Consider the following 19,929-nt stretch of genomic DNA (forward strand, 5'->3'; position numbering starts at 1 on the left):
ACAGACTCTGGCCTCCAACTCTTTCCCCTGTGCATCCCTTAGATAAGACCCTCATGGAGCTTCCCAAAACCTGGTCTTTTTGGTTTGTGCAGGCAAATCCAGGGTTAGCATGAAAACCCCCAAAGCACTCCACTCATGGCCATAGTAAAGGCAAGAGTCTAGTCCTGCTGTCTACTTTCTGCCTGCACCTTGACCTCCCTATGTGGCCCCTCTGATGCATGCCATGTACCTCCTCCAGGACCCGGGAGTAATAAAGTTCTCCATTTTACTTTCCCTTGCAGTCTTTGTGGAAACATCATTTACCATCTGACACATCAGGGCTCTACTTAACAAATCTTGCTTTAACATAAACACAACACAGGGGAGAGAGAATTAGAGAGATGGCAATGTGAGACGGTCTCAGCCAGATGTTGCTTGTTTTGAAGATGCAGGAAGGGGCAATGAGCCAAGGAATGGGTGGAGGCTCTAGAGTCTCCAGAAAGAGTACAGCCTTGCCGACATCTTGATTTTGGCTGAGTGAGACTCATTTTGGATTTCTGACCCCCAGAACCGTAAGATGATAAATTTGTGATGTTTTAAGCCAAACCTAAGGGGTTTGTTGGAGTAAATAAACTAAGTGTGTGCACACTAGCACTTGGCACAGATAGTGCTATGTATTTTCAATTACTAATTTCCTCTCTGAGTAACTCACATAGAGGTAAGACCTAAATATTAAGAAGGAGCTCAAATCAATACAGATAAATTAAAGAACGCTGTACTAAATAAAGAACAACAAGACTAAAACGCAGCTTTCTCCTTTATATTTCCATGTGTACAGTAATGAAAATACATGTAGATTAAGCCATAGCAGTAACCTTCATCACCCGTCTTCACATTCATCAGGGCTGTCTTCACTTAGCTCCTCACTGCTCTCTCCTTCGCTCTTACCGCTACTGTCTTCTTCACTATCTTCATCACCTTCCTCAAGATTTTGAGATTTTTCTGCCATAGAAAGGAAGAAAATTGCTTAAAATGTTGATATATCTGCTCTTTGAAAAATCATAATTCTCCTTGCTTCTCACTCTACTAAGAAATACCTACCTTTGAAACATGAGGACTGAGCTGAACTTTGCTAACTGTATGTAGGGTCAAAGTAGCAGTACGAAGAATACATTCTTACTGTTATAAAGATGTTTCTAGATTTACAGTGAATTTAAAACATAGGTCTATAAAAAAGTTGTTTTACTATTGTCAACATAATTTTAATTAAATAGAATAAGAGTAAGTAGGATAATTTAGAGCATACTGGTTTTCCTTGGAATTGTGGGATAACTCCTTTAACATGTGTGGCAGTTAGCATGTTCTGTTCCTTGTGAAGACTCAGTCAGTGCCTGCTGCCTGTCACCCGGGAGCCTGCTTTACTTGGGCAGTTCCACCCGGCAGGGAAAAGGCAGTCACCCTGACCATCTACAAAGGACAACTTGGTTTCATTAAACTATCTAAGACAACCAGTTAGCCTTTTCTTAACCACTTCCTGAGGGTGTACTTCACTAATCCCCTGGGATAATAGGTTTTTAAAATAGTGACTGCTCATAGTTCTATGAGAAAGAAGGAATTTCAACTTTTTAATTTACCCATCCGCAACATTTCTTCAATAAGTGAGAAAAACTCCTTGGCCTCAGGATTTTCTGGTTCATAGATTAGAACTGAAAATGGACAACAGAATGTGTGTTATTAATCTTCAAAGTGTTTCAGCAAACAAGCTCCTTAGAATGAGACTGAAACTGTCAATCAGAGTAAGTAAAAATGCACAAAGCAAAAAATACCACTTATACCAAAGGAATACTGAACTGCAAGTAGAGAAAATGCCCTACTTATCATAGATGCACTGTAAGAGAAAAAATGCTCATTTATTTTCTACCTCCTGTCAAAAAAATGCAATCTCCACCACTATGAGGCTCACAGACCTTGTAGCCAGAGTGCTTTTTGAATATAATCGTTCCACAAACAAGGTACCTGTCCTGTAAAATGTGGAGGCGTTGCTAATGAGGAGACTGTGCCTGGAGGTCTGTTAATCCTGCTGTTTATCTCACCCACCCAATGTCTACAGGACATCCTTTCCTAGAGACCTCATCAGAACACAGAACAGAATTCTATTATTATTATTTTTTAATGCAAGCTCTTCGATGGTAGAGATGCCATTTTGAGAAACTCATCTTTTAAATAGGAAAAACTTGTTTCTTTTTTCTCTTCATCCTGAAAACTTTTACCCTGGTTTACACCCTAGTCATTGCCTCCTTAATAGCATGTGTCATCTTTGGACCATATCAATAGATTCTGTGGGGCTTGTTGGTATGTTACCAATATCCTAGAGGTCAGAAACATTTTCAACTTTTGTTTCAGAATTCTTTAGGCTGTACCTCCCTCTCCCTGCTCCAATCTCTACCTTTTTCCTACCTGCCTTGAGGGGTATTCATAATTCTGCATTAGCCATTCAATGTTGTGACTCCTGTGCCCTATCTTGATGGCCCCCAGGGGGCGCTGAAACATCAAGTGTGCTATCTTCTGGCTTAGAGTAAGACAAATAATTGTGGCTGGTGCCCCGGTGCTCAGAGGACCTCATCCCATATGGCTTTCATGCTGACACACCAAACCAGTGTCTCTATTTCCTAGTCTACTAACATAACTTACCATCAATCTGGGATAGCATGACTGTGTGCCTGCTTTTAAGGATCCTATAGGTATTTGGACACCTTCTAAGGCTTCTAATAAAAGTATCTTAATTCATTTTAAGTTGGACTAAAATATACTTACATTAGCAGTCTAAATCTTCTCTGAGCCTTTTAAACTTGCCCCTTGGGATACTAGCTAGTTTCTTAAGATATTAGTACATGTTCTGGAAACTAGGTCAAATGAGGTTAATCAGGTAAAGTTTATAGTAGAAGAAATTACAGGATTACCAAACCATTAATAGGCTCATAACATTATGAGAATGTGGTTTCACCAACTAACTATTCCTATGAAATCCTTTTTGGTGGAACACTTATTAAGAAATGTTGCCTTCTCTCTCTGCCCCTCCCCTTCTCATGCTCTGTCTCTGTCTGTATCAAAAAAAAAAATTAAACATTTTAAAAAATTAAAAAAAAAAAAAAAGGGGCGCCTGGGTGGCTCAGTTGGTTAAGCCTCCGACTTTGGCTCAGGTCAGATCTCACGTTCGTGGGTTCGAGCCCCACGTCGGGCTCTGTGCTGACAGCTCAGAGCCTGGAGCCTGCTTCCGGTTCTGTGTCTCCTTCTCTCTCTGCCCCTCCCCTTCTCATGCTCTGTCTCTGTCTGTATCAAAAAAAATAAATAAATAAAACATTAAAAAAAAAAAAGAAATGTTGAACATAGTTTAGAAAATTTCACATTGGAATTAGGATCATTCAGTGGAATTGGAGTATGAGATCAGATACTTTAATGGTTTAACAAAAACTGTTGACTTCTACAACTGTCAACTTTCAGAGTGAGGAAAAGGTATCCTCTTTAAAACTTAGCCCACAAATATTCATTCTAGATGATGAGTCAAAAATTCTCCATATTCTTTGGCAGGTTAGTAGAGTTCGTAAAAAGTTAAGAGAAGCCTTTAGCACATTGAGTTAGTGTTCTGGAAGTTGTTCCCAACCTGAGCCCATGAACAAGTCTGAATATATGGGCCCTGAAGAAAACTGTCAGATACGATTCCTGGTTCTGCTACTGTCTAGCTGGGGCTCCTTGGGGGAAAATACTATCTCTGTACTTCAGTTCCCTGTATCTGCAATAATACTAGTGGCCACATTAGACTGTTTTGATGAATGAGTGAGATAATGCACATAAAGTACTTAGTCCAGTCCTTAGTGCACTGAGAGCCAAATAACTGCTGATTATCATTGTTTTCCTCGAATGGTTCTAGAGAAAGACTTGGCTCCTTCCTAAATGCTCAGTGGATGTCTCCTTCTGGCTAAGGAGCTGGGGGATTCTGCTGCCCATTGGGCTCTAAGTCCCTCAGACTGGAGGCTGTTCTCGGGTAGACAAGACATTGGTCTTGTTCACTCTCGCATCTCTAGAAGATTGACAGAGAACTGGAGCCCTCCAAACATTAAAAAATGGAATAAGGGAATAGTAGGAAGCAGTTTTTTTATGCCTAGATAAAATTATATTCTAGGTTAAATAGGAAAGAGTGATTCATTTTACTAAGAAAGAAGAAAGGAAGGAAGGAAGGAAAGAAAGAAATAAAAAAAAAGAAAACTACATAGTGACTATCTTTTCTGAAGATACATCTGAATAACCATTTTGGCTCTCAGACCATTGTTCTTAAACACTTAGAATTACTATAATTGATGAGTAGCTCTTCCAGGCCTAAATGTCTTTGTGTGTAAAATCTTGGGCTGCTGGGAGGAGCACTGTTGTGCCCTGAGAAAAGTGAGCTGCACTTTCCCTTCTTACGGGTGGAAGAGACCAGTGAACAGAAAGACTGACTGGCACAACATCTCACAGGCGATCATGAGGTGAACTAAGAAAAGTAGTTGGGACTCTTGACTTTTAGGCCCATTTAAAAACCACTTTCCCATGATGCTTCCAATGCGTGGCAGGAATGGCTCCAGCTGAGCGACCAGTCCTGCATGACGTAGCAGCAGAACGGCTGAGGAAATAGCAGGCACATATAAAAGCTGTGTGTGAAAGAGAGATAAAATTCAAGCCTTCACTGACAAATAAAATTTCTTGGGGGAACCCAGGACAATTTTTTTTAAAGGCAGGACAAAGAGAAAAGAAACCAGTGGATGCCAGATGGGAAGCCCTGAAGCCAAACAGAGATATAAATAATTATACTGTGATTGGACAGCCAGGAAACATACTAGCCAACCAGTGGCTTTATTCAGAAAATGAATTTATAAAACATTTCAGAAGGGACAAAGATGCATTACTTTATATAAATTAATTGCCTCAGATACAAAGAAAATAAATATATTTGTTGATCATAGGAGTCATTTCAAGCCTGACTGAATCACAAAAGTACCTCTTTTCCAAGTCCCTGCCTCCTTTGCCAGATAGAAGTTTACTAATCAAATGAGGAAATGGAAATATAGTAGGATAGCAGAAGCTTTCAAGCCAGACTTAGGATCTAATCCTAGGTGAGTTAGTTTTCCTTGCAAAGATTCAGTTTCCTCAAAAATATCTGCCCCATAGAATTAAACAAGGTATTCAAGAATGTTCCCATTATTAGTAGGTGCTCAGTACAGACATATTTATACATAAACATGTAAATAATATAACTCTCTGTTCTTTCCTGAACTTGGCTAGTATTGCCAATCCTGGGCCTCCCTAATTCACATCATTGGCTGGAATCTGCTTCTGGGGTAGCCAATCCTACTTTGCATGCACATGCACCCAGCCCCCACTCCCATCTCTGCACCTCTTGGCCCTGTTTCCAGTCATCCCCCCCTTGTTCTTGGGAGTAGTGTTCTTTCCTAACTGGCATGGTGCCTGTCTTAGGGCCCTCCATGGCTCCTTTTCCTGTATTCTAATCCTCAGTCTGAGGCTATTTGACACTGACAGAGAAGAGTGAACAGTATTACTGGCCAAGCCAGGGGAATAGCAAACCAAACCAAACCATGGTTAATGCCAACCCCCAAAAGGTTTAGAGCATGTGTGCTGTGATTCCTGCTTTTTCTCCAGCTCCCGGCCTAATGTCTGGCACAGAGTTTGTGCTTGTAAGGAAGGGAGGGAGAGAGGAAGAGAAGTTTTACAGGAACATAAACCCCTTAGGATAGATCAGTTTAAATTTTTTCATCCTCATTGACCTGGTACTTAATGTATGTTTACTGGTTTGACTCAGGTCAATAAGCATTTTATTGAGCACCTGCTGTTTATGTAGCATACTGCAGGCCTAATAGCCAAAACTGACTAACAGATGTGGTGATATCAGTGTATATATTTTGTAAGCTTCAGCCAGAGGCTTCTAAAATGACTGATGGATATGGAAATATAACATATGAATCTCCCCACTGTTAGGGTACATAAGAAACTCCAGGAGCTGAGACTGAGAGCTTCAGACTCACTCTCCTGTACCCCGCCCCCACAGAAGAGGGGTGCTGTGGGAGGTGGCAGCTTGGGCTCCAGTTTGGCCATGCCACTAGCTCCCTGAATGGCGCGGACCGAGCTGCCTAACCTCTCTGTGTGTCTGGTTTGGTAGTTATAAGAGAGAATAGACATGATTTTCTTGAAGGAGTCCTTCTGATTAGAAATTCTGTGTTTGTGTACCACCCAAAAAGAGTTTTAATCAAAATATTTTATTCAATGACTCTAAAAGTCAAAGGTCCCTAAAAGGATTAGACAAGGCAAATTATTTTGGATATAAAATAAGTAGTGTGAATGCATTCAAGAAACCCATTTTAAAAATTAGCCAGTGAGGGGTGCCTGGCTGGCTCAGTTGGAAGAGCACGTGACTCTTGATCTCAGGGGTTGTGAGTTCAAGCCCCACGTTAGGTGTAGAGATTGCTCAAAAATGAAATCTTAAAAAAAAAATTAGCCAATGATGGAAGAAGTACAGTGTCCATGGTGAGGAGTCATTTGAGCAAGCGAAGTAGACCGTCACAATCCCTACATTACATTTTCACTTTAAGGACTTCTACCATAAGACTTAGGTCGAATACTAGTTAACATTTTGAGTCCTAGTATATCAATAAAGTTTCACTGTAGAGTTACCGTTTTCTCTTTCAAAATAATTGTGACTGATGTATTATAGGAAAAAATGGGCAAAATAGTTGAAAAGACTGGATTCCAAAAGAGCTGGAATCTTTCAAAGTCATTAAGGGGACTTTCTAAAATTGGAAAAGAAAATCTTTGAAATTAGGAATACACAGCAGATTGAACACAGCAGAAGATAGGATAGGTTAGCTCAAAAACAGGTAGGTCAATAGAAAAATTCCAAAATGAAGCATAGAAATAAAAAGAAATGGAAAAACAACTCAGTCAAATCACTAAAAACCAAAGTAAGACAGAAAAATAAGGTAGGTCATATTATTCCTCTACTCAGACGTGCCCAGTGGTTTCCCACCGTGCTCAGAGAAAGAGCCAAACTCCTTAAATTGTGAAAGGGTGCTATGTGATATATATAACCCCCAAACTCTGATGTCTTTGACCTCTTCTCCTGTCACACTTCCCCTGACACTTCCCCCTTATTCTGCCCTGAGGACACTGGCCCCGTGCTGTTCCTTATCAGGCACACCTGCATCCCAGCACATTTGCTAGGAGTCCTGCCTTCCTGGACCATCTTATTCAAAACTACTTTGCCTCTTTCTATTCCTTCTGCCTTTATTTTTCTCCATAGCATCTATCATTTATGACATGCTAATTATATATAAATTTGTTATCTGTTTGATACTAGGTATAAATGTGGGATTGTTATCTATCTTATTGATGCTGTATTTCCAGTGCCTAAAACAGTACCTGGCACATGGAGGCACTCAAGTATTTGTGGAATAAACGCATACTAAGTAAGGTTTACTACACTACCTGACGCTTCCTTGAAACTAAAGGCATAAAGTTAACTAACTCATATGAAGGTCAAGATTTTTACTTATTTTCCAGTGATGATTAGTCTTTTTTAGTTTATCCCACTCAAAGTTATTCTAGAGATCTAAATTAGTCCTTATACCAATCAACATAACTTGCTATTAAGGAATCACTGAGGCACTGTCAGGGAATTTACTAGGCTATAATAATCAGACCATCTTATGTATTATGAAATGTACTTAGAAACAAAGAGAAGATTAGAAAACAGAAAAATATTTTGGAAAATAAAAAGAAAACAGTAAAGTATTGTGTACTTACTCATCTGACACAATTTTTTTGCCAAATGGTAGTCTTGGCCCATTTCTGCTCTCAGGAACTGGAGAATATTAAGGAAATCTTCAGGTAAGTACTTTCAGAGAGAATTTAAATGTCAAAAATAAACTCCCTAAAAAATATTCCATTAGTGATTAACTATTTTACTTTTAATAATTATACATTTTTTCCAGGAGTAAGTCTGTGTTCAATTAAGAATGTTTAAGGACTTCCCATGGCAAGGCAACAGGCAAGTATGCTACGTCTATGCTGCAGTCGCCATATTGTATGTATACTACTTAACAATTCCAGAACACATAGATTGGTTCAACTGGCAGAGAGAGTAAAGACATTCATCACTTTAATATCCCTTTGGTTCAGATACAGTTTATTCTTTTTGTAAACTTAGTCCATAATTACATGACAATATTTAGTAAAAAAAAATGTAGATTTAAAATCACTTGTATTTAATATTTTCAAGCTCTTATACCATCCAGTTTTCATTTTACTATTAAAAATACTTTTTTAACATTTATTCATTTTTGAGGGACAGAGAGAGACCTAGCATGAGCAGGGGAGGGGCAGAGAGAGAGGGAGACACAGAATCCAAAGCAGGCTCCAGGCTCCGAGCTGTCAGCACAGAGCCTAACGTGGGCCTCAAACTCATGAATCATGAGATCATGAGCTGAGCTAAAGTTGGATGTTTAACCGACTGAGCTACCCAGGTACTCCATTCACTGTTTTTATTATACTTTTATTGTTACAAAGTAATACATATTTTTGTGTGTAGGAAATTTAAAAGCTAAATAAATACAGTCTGTCCTCAATTAAAAAGCATTTATATTTCTACCATCCAGAGATGTTTATATTTAGCATCTTCATTGTATTGTTTTATTATTTTTCCATAAATATATATTCACAAAAACTAGGATTATTCAGTAAATTTTTTTGCTTATTAGAGAGAAAGAGAAAGAGAGAGAGAGAGAGAGAGAGAGAGAGAGAGAGAGAGAGAGAGAGAGCATGTGTGTGAGCAGGAGAGAGGGAGAGAATATTAAGCAGGCTCCATGCTCAGTGCAGAGCCCCATGCAGAGCTGGATCCATGACCCTGGGGATCATGACCTGAGCTGAAATCAAGAGTCAGACGCTCAACCAATAGAGCCACACAGGTGCCCCTATTCAGTAACTTTTTTATTATTAAAAGCCATTTTTTTAAAGTTTATCTTGACAGAGAAAGCACAAGTGGGAGAGGGAGAGAGAGAAAGGGGCGGGGGAGAGAATCCCAAGCAGGCTCCAGTCAGTGCAGAGCCTGATGTGGGGCTTGATCCCACAAATTGTAAGATCATGACCTGAGCCAAGGTCAGTCACTTAACCGACTGAGCCACCCAGCCGGCCCTTAGTTAACTTTTTTTTAATGCTTATTTATTTTTGAGACAGGGAGAGACAGAGTGCGAACAGGGGAGGGGCAGAGATAGAGGGAGACACAGAATCTGAAACACACTCCAGGCTGAGTAGTCAGCACAGAACCTTTTGCAGGCTGGAACCTACAAACCATGAGATCATGACCTGAGCCGAAGTCGGATGCTTAACCTACTGAGCCACCCAGGTGCCCCCCTCAGTAACTTTTTAAAAATAAACCACATATGATGATAATTTTCCCCCTATAAAATTAAATACTCATATATTTTTTATTTAGCTACAGTTTACTAAACTAATGTCCTAGTCTAACCTATTTAGACTGCTTCCATTAAAAATAACCCTAAACTTGAATGACTGTTCTTGCTTGTGTGTAACATATTCTGAACGCAGGTAGGTATACTAGACTTCCACTGCACGAGACAAGGGCATGGAGTATTAGAAGAGACACTTCCCACATGTTTCCAGACAACTGACATACACCCAGGGGCCATTTTAAGAAGTTCTCTACCAGTTTTCTCAGTTTCTTCCACAGATATGATTACTTACATTTTTCTAATGGAAAGAGAACACTTCTGCAGAAAATTTTCTATGAGTCATTACTTTCACCACAATCCCCACTTCTTCACATATTAATAAACGCTCTGTTAAACTCATTAAAGAGAATTCTGTTTTTATTTTTTTAAGATTGTTTAAATGTTTATTTATTTTTGAGAAAGAGGACAAAGTGCAAGCAGAGGAGGGGCAGAGAGAGAGGGAAACACAGAATCTGAAACAGGTCCCAAACTCTGAGCTGTCAGCACAGAGCCCGATGCGGGGCTTGAACTCATGAACTGTGAGATCATGACCTGAGCTAAAGTGAGAGGCTTAACCAACTGAGCCACCTGAGGCACCCCTGTTATATTTTTGAAATCTATTTTTGTCTATTAAGACCTGTTCATTTTCATTCTTATTTGTGGTTTCCTTCCATTTTAATTATGGTACCTTATGGTTTATCTAGGTCATTCTTTTTTCAAATATCCTGCTCTTAAATGGATATATTAATTTGGTATTTCCTTTGAATTTTATTTAATTAATTTTCTTATTTTCCTTATGTTTGCTTTGTTCTTTTTCTAGGCATAACTATTCAGTTCATTTGTTGCCATTCCCTTTTAATCATCATTGTCATCACTGAAGTATTCAAAACCTTAAGCTCTTTTAGAAAGCTTTAATATTTAATGTTGTGGTTATCACTATTTTCTAAGTAGTTTGCAAGTTTAGTTTTCAGTTTTATTTATAATTCAAGTGTCATCTAGAAGAATACCTTTTACTTTTAAGTGGTTTTGTTATTGTAGTTATTTTTATATTAAATGCCTAGTTTAATTGATCACAAAGGATGTAACCAGTATCATATACAGCTATTGTTTATATTTTTTAAATCGTTATTATTTTAAGACGTTTTACAGATATCATCTCATTTCACATTAAAGTAAAACCCCAAGGACTCTATGGCTATTACACCTTATGACCAGAGGGACTTAAAGCCTGAAACTTTGAAAATCAGCCGCCTTGGCTCTGGGAGAGCTCAGAGGGTGATAGGAAGTGGAGCTCCTACCCTTAAAGAGATAGCACACATCCTTCAAAGATACAGTTTGGAAACAGTCTGAAAGATGCCTTGGGCTTATGCCAGGGAGAGCTAGTTATCAACTTAAGAACTTGGGGAGGAACTTCTCCAGGAACAATGGAGCTGGCAGGTTCCATTTCCCTCCCCTGCCCCTCATCATAAACACACAACTACCTGTGGGAACCAGCATGACATTGGCATTCACTACCTATCCTGCTTACACCACACCTGGACTCCTCCAGCCAAGCCTGTCTCAGTCCTGGTGCTACAGATCCTGTCCCCTAGGAGACCCCTAAACACCTTGTCAGCAGTGCCTCCCTTCACCTCTCACAAAGGATGTGCACTTTGCTAAAACTGCATCCCCTGCCTGCTCATACTATGTGGAGCAGCCAGCTCTGTCTCTGTAGGGGCTGTGTGTGCCTTGTGGAAGAGGACCAGGGCCACATAATTAAAAACGCACATCCTACTCACTACTTACAGGAGACCAGTGCTGACTTCCCTAACACACAAAAACAGACACAGAGTTAGTTAGGCAAAATGAAGAGACAGAGGAATATGTCACAAATGAAAGAACCAGACAAAATCACAGCAAGAGACCTTAGCAAAATGGATATAAGTAATATGCCTGATAGAGAATTTAAAGTAATGATCAGACACTCACTGGACTTGAGAAAAAGGTGGAGGACATTGGTGAGACCCTTAACACAGACATAAAAAAGAACCAATCAGAGATAAAGAACACAAATCAAATCAAAATATATTCGATGAATAAATGGCAGGCTGGAAGAAGCAGAGGAACAAATGAATGAACCAGAAGACAAGAGTAATGGAACGTAATCAAGCTGAATAAATGAGAGAAAAAAGAATTATGTAAAACAAGACTGGACTTAGGGAAATCAGTGACTCCATCAAGCATAATAACATTCATATTCTAGGGATCTCAGAAGAAGAAGAGAGAGAATTGGGGGCAAAAACTTTATTAGAAGGAATAATAGCTGAAAACTTGCCTAATCTGGGGAAAGAAACAGATATTCAGATCCAGAAGACACAAAGATCCTAACAAAATCAACCAAAGGAGGTCTACACTGTAGTAATCAAAATGGCAAAAAGTAGGGATAAAGAAAAAATAATTTAACCAGTAAGAGAAAAGAAGACAGTTACATATAAGGGAAACCCCAAAGGCTATCAGTGGATTTTTTTAGCAGAAACTTTGTAGGCCAGAAGGGAGTGGCATGATCTATTCAAAGTGCTAAATGTGAAAAACCTGCAGCCAAGAATACTCTATCCAGCAAGGCTATCATTCAGAATAAAATGAGATAATTTCTCAAACAAAAACTAGAGGAATTCATGACCACTACACTATCCCTACAAGAAATATTAAAGGGAATTCTCTGAGTGGTAAAGAAAGCATAAGTAAGAGTATGAAAATTAGGAAATGCAAATTTAGCCTTACAAAGGCTAAATATTTCTATTAAAAATCAGTCAAGGGATTCACAAAATAAAAGGATGTAAAATATGACACCATATACCTAAAACATGGTGAGGAGAGAAGTAAAGAATGGGTTCAACTTTAAGTGTCCATCAAATTAATATAGACTGCTATATGCAGAAGATGTTATATACAAACCTAATGGTAACCACAAAATCAAAAACCACTAATAGATATGCAAAGAATAAAGAAAACGGAACCCAAGTATATCACTAAAGGAAGCTAACAAATCAGTAGAGCAAGAGAAGGATTAGAGAAAACCTATAAAAACAATCATAAAACAAGTAGCAAAATGGCAATATATACAAATCTATCAATAATTACATTGAGCATAAATGGACTAAAAACACTCCAATCAAAAGACATAGGGTGGGAGAGTGGATAAAAAAAACAAAGTCATCTACATGCTGCCTGTAAGAGACCATTTCAGACCTCAAGACACCTACAGATTGAGCGTGGGGAGATGGAGAAACATTTCTCATGCATGTGGATGTCAAAAGAAAGTTGGGGTAACAATACTTATAGCAAACAAACTAGACTTTAAAACAAAGACTGTAACAAGAGACAAAGAAGGGCACTATATAATCACAAGGGGGACCTCCCAATAAGAAGATCTAATAATTGTAAATGCTTACTTTATATTTTTTGACAAATACCCAGTAGTACAATTATCTATCAATGGGCACTTGGGCTGCATCTGTAATTTGGCTATTGTAAATAATGCTGCTATAAACACAGGGGTGCATGTATCCCTTTGAATTCGTGTTTTTGTATTTTTGTAAATATTTATGCACCCAATATGCAAACATCCAAAAACATAAAAAAGTTCAAAACAAACTTAAAGGAACTAATAAATAGCAGTAATACAATAATAGTAGAGGACTTTAACACCTCACTTACATGGATGGACAGATCATCCAAACAGAAAATCAATAAGGAAATAGTGGCATTGAAAGACACACTAGGCCAGATGGATTTAATAGATATATTCAGAACATTCCATACTAAAACAGCAGAATACACATTCTTTTCAATGGCACATGAAACATTCTCCAGAATAGAGCACATATTATCCCACAAAACAAGTCTCAACAAATTCCAAAAGATCAAAGTCATACTATCTGTCTTTTCTGATCGCAACTCTCTGGAAATTAACCATAAGAAAAAATCTGGAAAATCCACAAATACATAAAGGTTAAACAACATGCTACTAAACAATGAATGGGTCAACCAAGCAATCAAAAAATTAAAAAACAAATGGAAACAAACAAGAATGAAAACACAATAATCTAAAACCTTGGGATGCAGCAACAGTGGTTCTAGGAGGGAAGTTCATAGCAATGCATGCTACGTCAAGAAATACACAGGGCTGAACAGAGCTCATGTTCTCTCCAGCCAGAGTAGAAATTCCTCTTAATACCCAGAGCATTTGGAAAAGTCCTTATAAGGACACTGCCTTAATAGTGTCCCTACAATATACAGGCTACCCTGGACCCTCCCAACAAAGCTTAAAAGGGAAGACTCAAAAAGACTGTTTCTAAGAAACGCAACTATGTCCCAGATCAAAGTCCAAAAATACCTAAAGGAAAACAACAAGTTTGTACCAAAGAACATAAAATTTATAATGTCTATGCTTTAGTAAAAAAAAATTTACAGGCATGCAAAGATACAGAAAAATATGACCTATATACTGCAGAAAACTTATGCAAAAAAAAAAAACCCAACGTAGAATTGACAAAACAATAGTATAGTAGACAAGCATATTAAAATACCTATTATAATTATGTCATATGCATAAAAGTAAAATATGAATATGATGAGAGAAATAACACATATAAAAATATTTAACTAAGACTTCTAGAGATGACAAAACATCTGAAATTTTATACACACACACACATATATGGGAAGAGAGAGAAGGAGAGAGGAGGGAGAATGAGATTAACAGTGGAGTATAACTATAAGAAAAGATCATGAACTTGAAGATAGACCAATAGAAATTTCTAAAATGTAATATGCAGAGAAAATAAACCAGAAAAGGAACATCAGCGACCTTTGGGACAACATGAGGTAATCTAACATACATGAAACTTGGAGCCCAGAACAACAGAGAGAGAGAGGAGGTAAACAAAAAATTATTTGAAAATTTAATGACTAAACATTTTCAAATTTGGTATAAACTATAAACTCATAGATCCAAGAATCTCAATGAACAGAAGTAATGTGAAGAAAACCACATCTAGTCCTATCATAATCAATTGCCAAAAATAATACAAAAGAAAATAAATTTTAAGTATAAGGGAAAAAAATATACAGATGGACAAAAATAAAAACAGCAGATATCTCCTATTAAACTATGCAAAGTATTGGACAATGGAACAACCTTTCAAAGCACAAATCTTCCTCAACTTATGACAGGGTTAAATCCCAATAAACCCATCATAAGTTGAAAATGCAGGGGCGCCTGGGTGGGTCAATTGGTGGGCTTCTGACTTCAGCTCAGGTCATCATCATTTTTTAAAAAATTTTAAAAAATATTTTTTATTTATTTTTGAGAGACATAGAGAGACAGTGTGAACAGGGGAGGGTCAGAGAGAGAGGGAGACACAGAATCTGAAGCAGGCTCTAGGCTCTGAACTATCTATCAGCACAGAGCCTGATGTGGGGCTCAAACCCACAAACCGTGAGATCATGACCTGAGCTGAAGCCAGATGCTCAACCGACTGAGCCCCCCAGGTGCCCCTCTTCCTTCAAGTTTCTAAAACTCCAATGTCTCTTCCTCTAAAAATCTTTCCTTTATCCCATTTCTTCTACTTCTACTCTCAATTAGTCACTTAATCCTCCCTATTCCCCAAGAACTTCATAAAATACTTCTACTAGCACAGATTTCATTTTATTATAAATTGTATTATACACATAATATGCACTTGTTAGTTCTCAAGAGTAAGGACATATCTTTCTTATTTACCTCTAAGTATCCCCCATAATTATCATGGTGCCTTGTTGTGTAGAAAGCACCCCTTAAAGCAGTCCTTGCAGAATTTTGTGCCAAAACTTTTATTCCTGTTTCTGCCTTTACCAGAATAAGTCGCTTCCAGAATCTTCTCTCACCTCTCACTTCATGAAGGTAGTAAGAGAGATGGGTAGCTAGGTAAGCATCTGTATATGGGCAAGGATATTTTTACTATTCTTTAAATCTTCAAGGCTATACACTAGTTATTTTAATATTTTTAACTTTCTTACATTATAATGCACAAGTTAAACTTACTTCTGCCATTAGCTCTAGTGGGGCCTGAGTATCCTTATTAGGGTTACTATCTTCATCATTATCATCATCATTGGTATCATCTTCATGATCATCATCTGTCGATTCAGATAACTTATCATCAGTATCCTGAAGGCAATGTTCGTTATTTTTCTCCTGCTCTGAAAGAACTGAATCTTTGCCCACTTGACCTAAAATAGAATATGCATATTTAAAAAATTTTTTTATTTTTATTTTAGAGAGAGTGCAAGCATGCAATCCAGGGAGAGGAACAAAAGGAGAGAAAGTGGGGTAGGGGGAGAGGAGGAGGAGAGGGAGAGGGAGACAGAGAGGGAATGAGGGGAAGGGAGAGGGGAAGGAGAGGGAGAGAGAGAGAGAGAAAATCTTAAGCAGGTTCCATGCTCAGCACAGAGCCCAATGCAGGGCTAGATCCCATGACCCTGGGATCATGACCTGAGCCAAAATCAAGAGTCAGACACTCCACCCAGGCACTCCAAAATATGCATAATTTAATCAATAAACATTGAAAAGTTTAAAAATTAAAAATGGTTCCTCCCAAATTAAATGTAACAAGTGTACATATTTACTATATGGCTTCCTATTCTGGAGTTTATTATTTTTTTTATGCCTAAACAGTACTGCAATAAACTTACCTGATTTCCATTTCCAAAAAACATAATAATACTGCCAAGAGGAAAAAACCCAAACCAATAACATTGAACTAATGTTAGTGCTGTAGTGCTTAAAATTTTAATAAATGGAACATAGTTTTATATAAAATGTTATTTCAAGAAAAAAAGAAATACTATTCTATCTCCATAAATACATTTCCTAAATTGTTCTTATAGGAAGGTAAATATGAAATAAGGAGCCTGGAGAGGCTGAAAAGAAAATAATTATTCTTAGGCAGGTCATGTCACTGCTTGGATACTTGAGAATAAAGTTCTTTCTCTTTCTCAACACACACACCACAAATTAGAAAAGAGACATGTGAAGTATTCTAGCTTTAATCAGAAGTTACATGACATTAGTAATGATTTTTCTAATGTCAAAACACAATAGTTATGAAATGCAGATGACTGAAAAATAAATATAAGCACTAGTGACTACCCATTCAGTACCCAGCACTAATGTAGAGTCCTAGGAACACAAAAATGACAGTTTTTGACCTCAAGGAACTCATTCACACTCTAACTGGGGAGCCAGAAACATAATAGATAGTGATAAAGCAGTAAGGAAGTGCGGTGATAAAGAGGACAGGACAATGGAGGGCCCAACGCCCGATCTTGAGAGTGGTCAGGTGTCGTCCAGTCTGAGCGGATTTTCTAAGGAAAAGAGACAGCATGAGCCAACACAGAAACAAGAATGTGCTACAATGCACTTTGACACTGCTTAGGGGCCAAGGTTGAGACCTTGGTGACGGATGTGGCTGACATGGTGACAGATGTGGCTGGAGGTGTAGTTAGATAATAGAGTCTCGTAGGCTGGGAGCCTTGGAGTTAGGGCTATATCCTAAAAGTAAACCCTGCTAACAATGGATTTTAAGTAGAAAACCAAGTCTGGAGGAACGCTTGGTCAGGACGGTACAAAGTATATTTGAGGGAAGACCAAAAAAATAAAAAGAGCAAGGAGAAAGGTTATAGGTCTCTTTAAAAAGTCTAGACGAGAGATAGGATTAATGACAGGGCACTGGTAAAACAGGGATGGAGAGGAGGGGGTAAATTAAAGAAATATTTAAGTAAAGTCTCCACGACACAATCTACTGGAACATTTTCCAATAGTACAATTCTTACACTATCTGCCTCCATTTAGCCGTATGAGTATCACCTATACTAATTACTCAGTATTTTTCTTTGAATCTATTTTTTAACATATAAGTTTTATCAGACCACAAATACTATCATCCATGAAACTGATGGATGTATGAATAAAAATAACATAATAACTGCAAACAATATATGTCATTACTCTTCTGAACATTAGATATGTTAACACATTTAATTCTCTCAACATCTCAGTGAGGTGTGTACTATTTTCACTGTTCATGGATGAAACTGAGAGACAGGTTAAATAACGCACTCAACTTCACACCACTAATTAACTGGCAGATCTGGGAGTCAGTTTCGCTCAAGTCCATATTCATAACCATGTATTTTTTTCTAACATACATTGAAATATATTATCATTAAACTAAATTTTTCCAAAAAAAGTTACTATGTTTCCTAAATCTCTCTGGGAAATATTAGTGAGCTTGTCAACTACTCTGGCTCTACCAATGTCTTTCACAATTTCAACCTGAACTTGTGTGAAACCTTGCCTTCTTGTAAGATTTTGAGTGTCTGAAAGTCTTGTGAGATGCCATCTTTGATGGGAGTTTGGCTATTAGCTACTCTAAATCCTCTAAATCATGTAGAAACACTTGCGTCAGAAATAAAATGAAGAAATCCAGGAAGGCTCAATAGAAGATAATTTTAAGACAAGGCAGGCCAAAAAAACCAAAAGGCTGATAAACTCCAGACTCCAAAGCAAACAACTGCCGAAACAAAAAATATTACTGTGAAAAGGAATACCAGTCCTTCCAAGTACGGGCTCTTCAGGCCGTCTACCTGCTTCTTTTTCATTAAATGTCTCCATCAGCTCACAGCCACCCTGATCTTCCAGTGGGTACCCAGCCTGTTCACAGACTCATCACACTGAAGTCATCAGAGGAAGGTCATAATAGGGAGTTAAGGACTTCCTGTGATGTCACAGGAACTGTCTCATTCAATTCACAAACACTGAGCCCTTTATTTACATTATAGCACCCACCACAACCTGTCACTGCCTTGCTTATTTTTCTGTTATTATTTATTTTTAATAGTTGACTATCTCCCACTAGAATGTGGGCTCTATAAAGGTAAGGACCTTGCCTATTTGCCACCTATTGTATTCACACCTTCTAAAACAGTCCTGGCATTCAATAAATCGTTGTTGAATGAATGGAAGTTAATGCTTTCATTGGTATTTTAATTCCTTCTAAAATTTAATACCTCATCATTATCATTTTATATAATGTATAGCATGGATGCCACACCTGACTGCTTATCAGAATCAAAAATTATGAATTTCAAAAATTATAGTACAGGTTCCTCTGATTTGATCCAGACATACATTGTCAGAATCCCAAAGGTCATTGAAGAGGGCTCAAAGAGAAGCTAAATATAAGAAGTTCAAAGAGAAGCTCATATAAAACGAATGTTATTACCTCTGCCTTCCTTTAAGAAGGAAGATGACCATATCTTAGACTGTAGATTTGTTTCTGTATCTTTATTTTCAATACCCTTTGAAGAGGCTCTATTTTCAGTATTCCTTAAAAAGGCTGTATTTTCAATATTTTTTGAAGAGACCTCCTTCCTAAATGTTAAAATAAATAGCAGAAAAATACTTTCCTAGGTCACGATTCTGTTTAAAGCTTCATGTGGGTTCATATCCACATGTATGCATGTGCACGCACACACACACAAACAATACAAACACAGAATATATCAACAATAAACTAAATAGCTAAAATACAGTATCTTCTTTGTGGAAGGACATTAAAAATAATTTTTACTGATAATAATTTTATTTCTACCTGGCATTTGTCATTGTGTAATGATTCTTAAAATCTTTTCAGAGTTCATTAACATACAACATACAAGCACTCAATTATATGAATGTCTTTGTCACATCACTGCAATACATTGGAATGAAAAGAGGAACACTAGCCTCGAGTTTTTTCTAGGTTTATCAATCAATTCTTACCATTGCTAAATGCTACCCTCATAGAGTGCAACACTAAGATCAACCCTTGGTCATGACATAAAGCAACCTGCCTTTATTAAGTAGCTGAAATAAAAGTGGGTTAATTTTCTCTTTCAGCCTTTAAGCATAAAACTTCATATCAAAAATAATGCAGTAAGATAGAGGATTTTTGCATGGTGCACTCTGTTTACAAAGATAGGTACTCATGCTGGTTGAAAATAATCCCAAGTCTGTTTTCTGTGGTCTTAAGATTCTTTTGGTATATCTCCTTTTACCAAGATAAAAAAAAAATTCAACTTCTGCTTTGCATGTCAAGATATAAAAAGCTGTGAAGTATTTTATCCCCCAAAGTTATGGTGGCTTTTTTTCCCACTGACATTTGAATCCAGAACATGAGTACAGTTAAGTCCGTGATCTTGTACAGTGACTTAGCAAACAGGCTGGAGAGCTTATTATATTCTTAATGCTATGGGAGAGAATAGAATTTTCACTTCCTCAATACATGGTTCTAAAGCAAAACCCCTCTCTGGTAATGAAAAATGCAAAGTTGATTTA

General features: G+C 37.7%; 1 protein-coding gene across 4 annotated transcripts; it reads right to left on the reverse strand.

Annotated features, from left to right (window-relative positions):
• Window positions 1-778: 778 nt before the first annotated feature.
• On the reverse strand, window positions 779-18,289 carry ERICH2 (glutamate rich 2). Of its 4 annotated transcripts, none has more exons than XM_029934400.1 (5): window positions 18,198-18,289; window positions 15,595-15,782; window positions 7,828-7,885; window positions 1,614-1,685; window positions 779-981 (listed from the first exon to the last, which is right to left on the reverse strand). In XM_029934400.1, the coding sequence occupies exons 1-5, from the start codon at window positions 18,223-18,225 to the stop codon at window positions 860-862; spliced, it is 468 nt and encodes a 155-aa protein (XP_029790260.1). In that variant the 5' UTR covers window positions 18,226-18,289; the 3' UTR covers window positions 779-859. The 4 variants fall into 4 exon arrangements, with proteins under 4 accessions (XP_029790260.1, XP_029790259.1, XP_029790261.1 ...); XM_029934399.1 differs by having other exon boundaries at window positions 18,162-18,278; XM_029934401.1 differs by having other exon boundaries at window positions 15,595-15,689; window positions 18,162-18,277.
• Between the last annotated feature and the right edge of the window lie 1,640 nt (window positions 18,290-19,929).

Source organism: Suricata suricatta, chromosome 3 (assembly GCF_006229205.1).
Source record: "Suricata suricatta isolate VVHF042 chromosome 3, meerkat_22Aug2017_6uvM2_HiC, whole genome shotgun sequence".
In the NCBI taxonomy this organism is placed as follows: Eukaryota; Metazoa; Chordata; class Mammalia; order Carnivora; family Herpestidae; genus Suricata; species Suricata suricatta.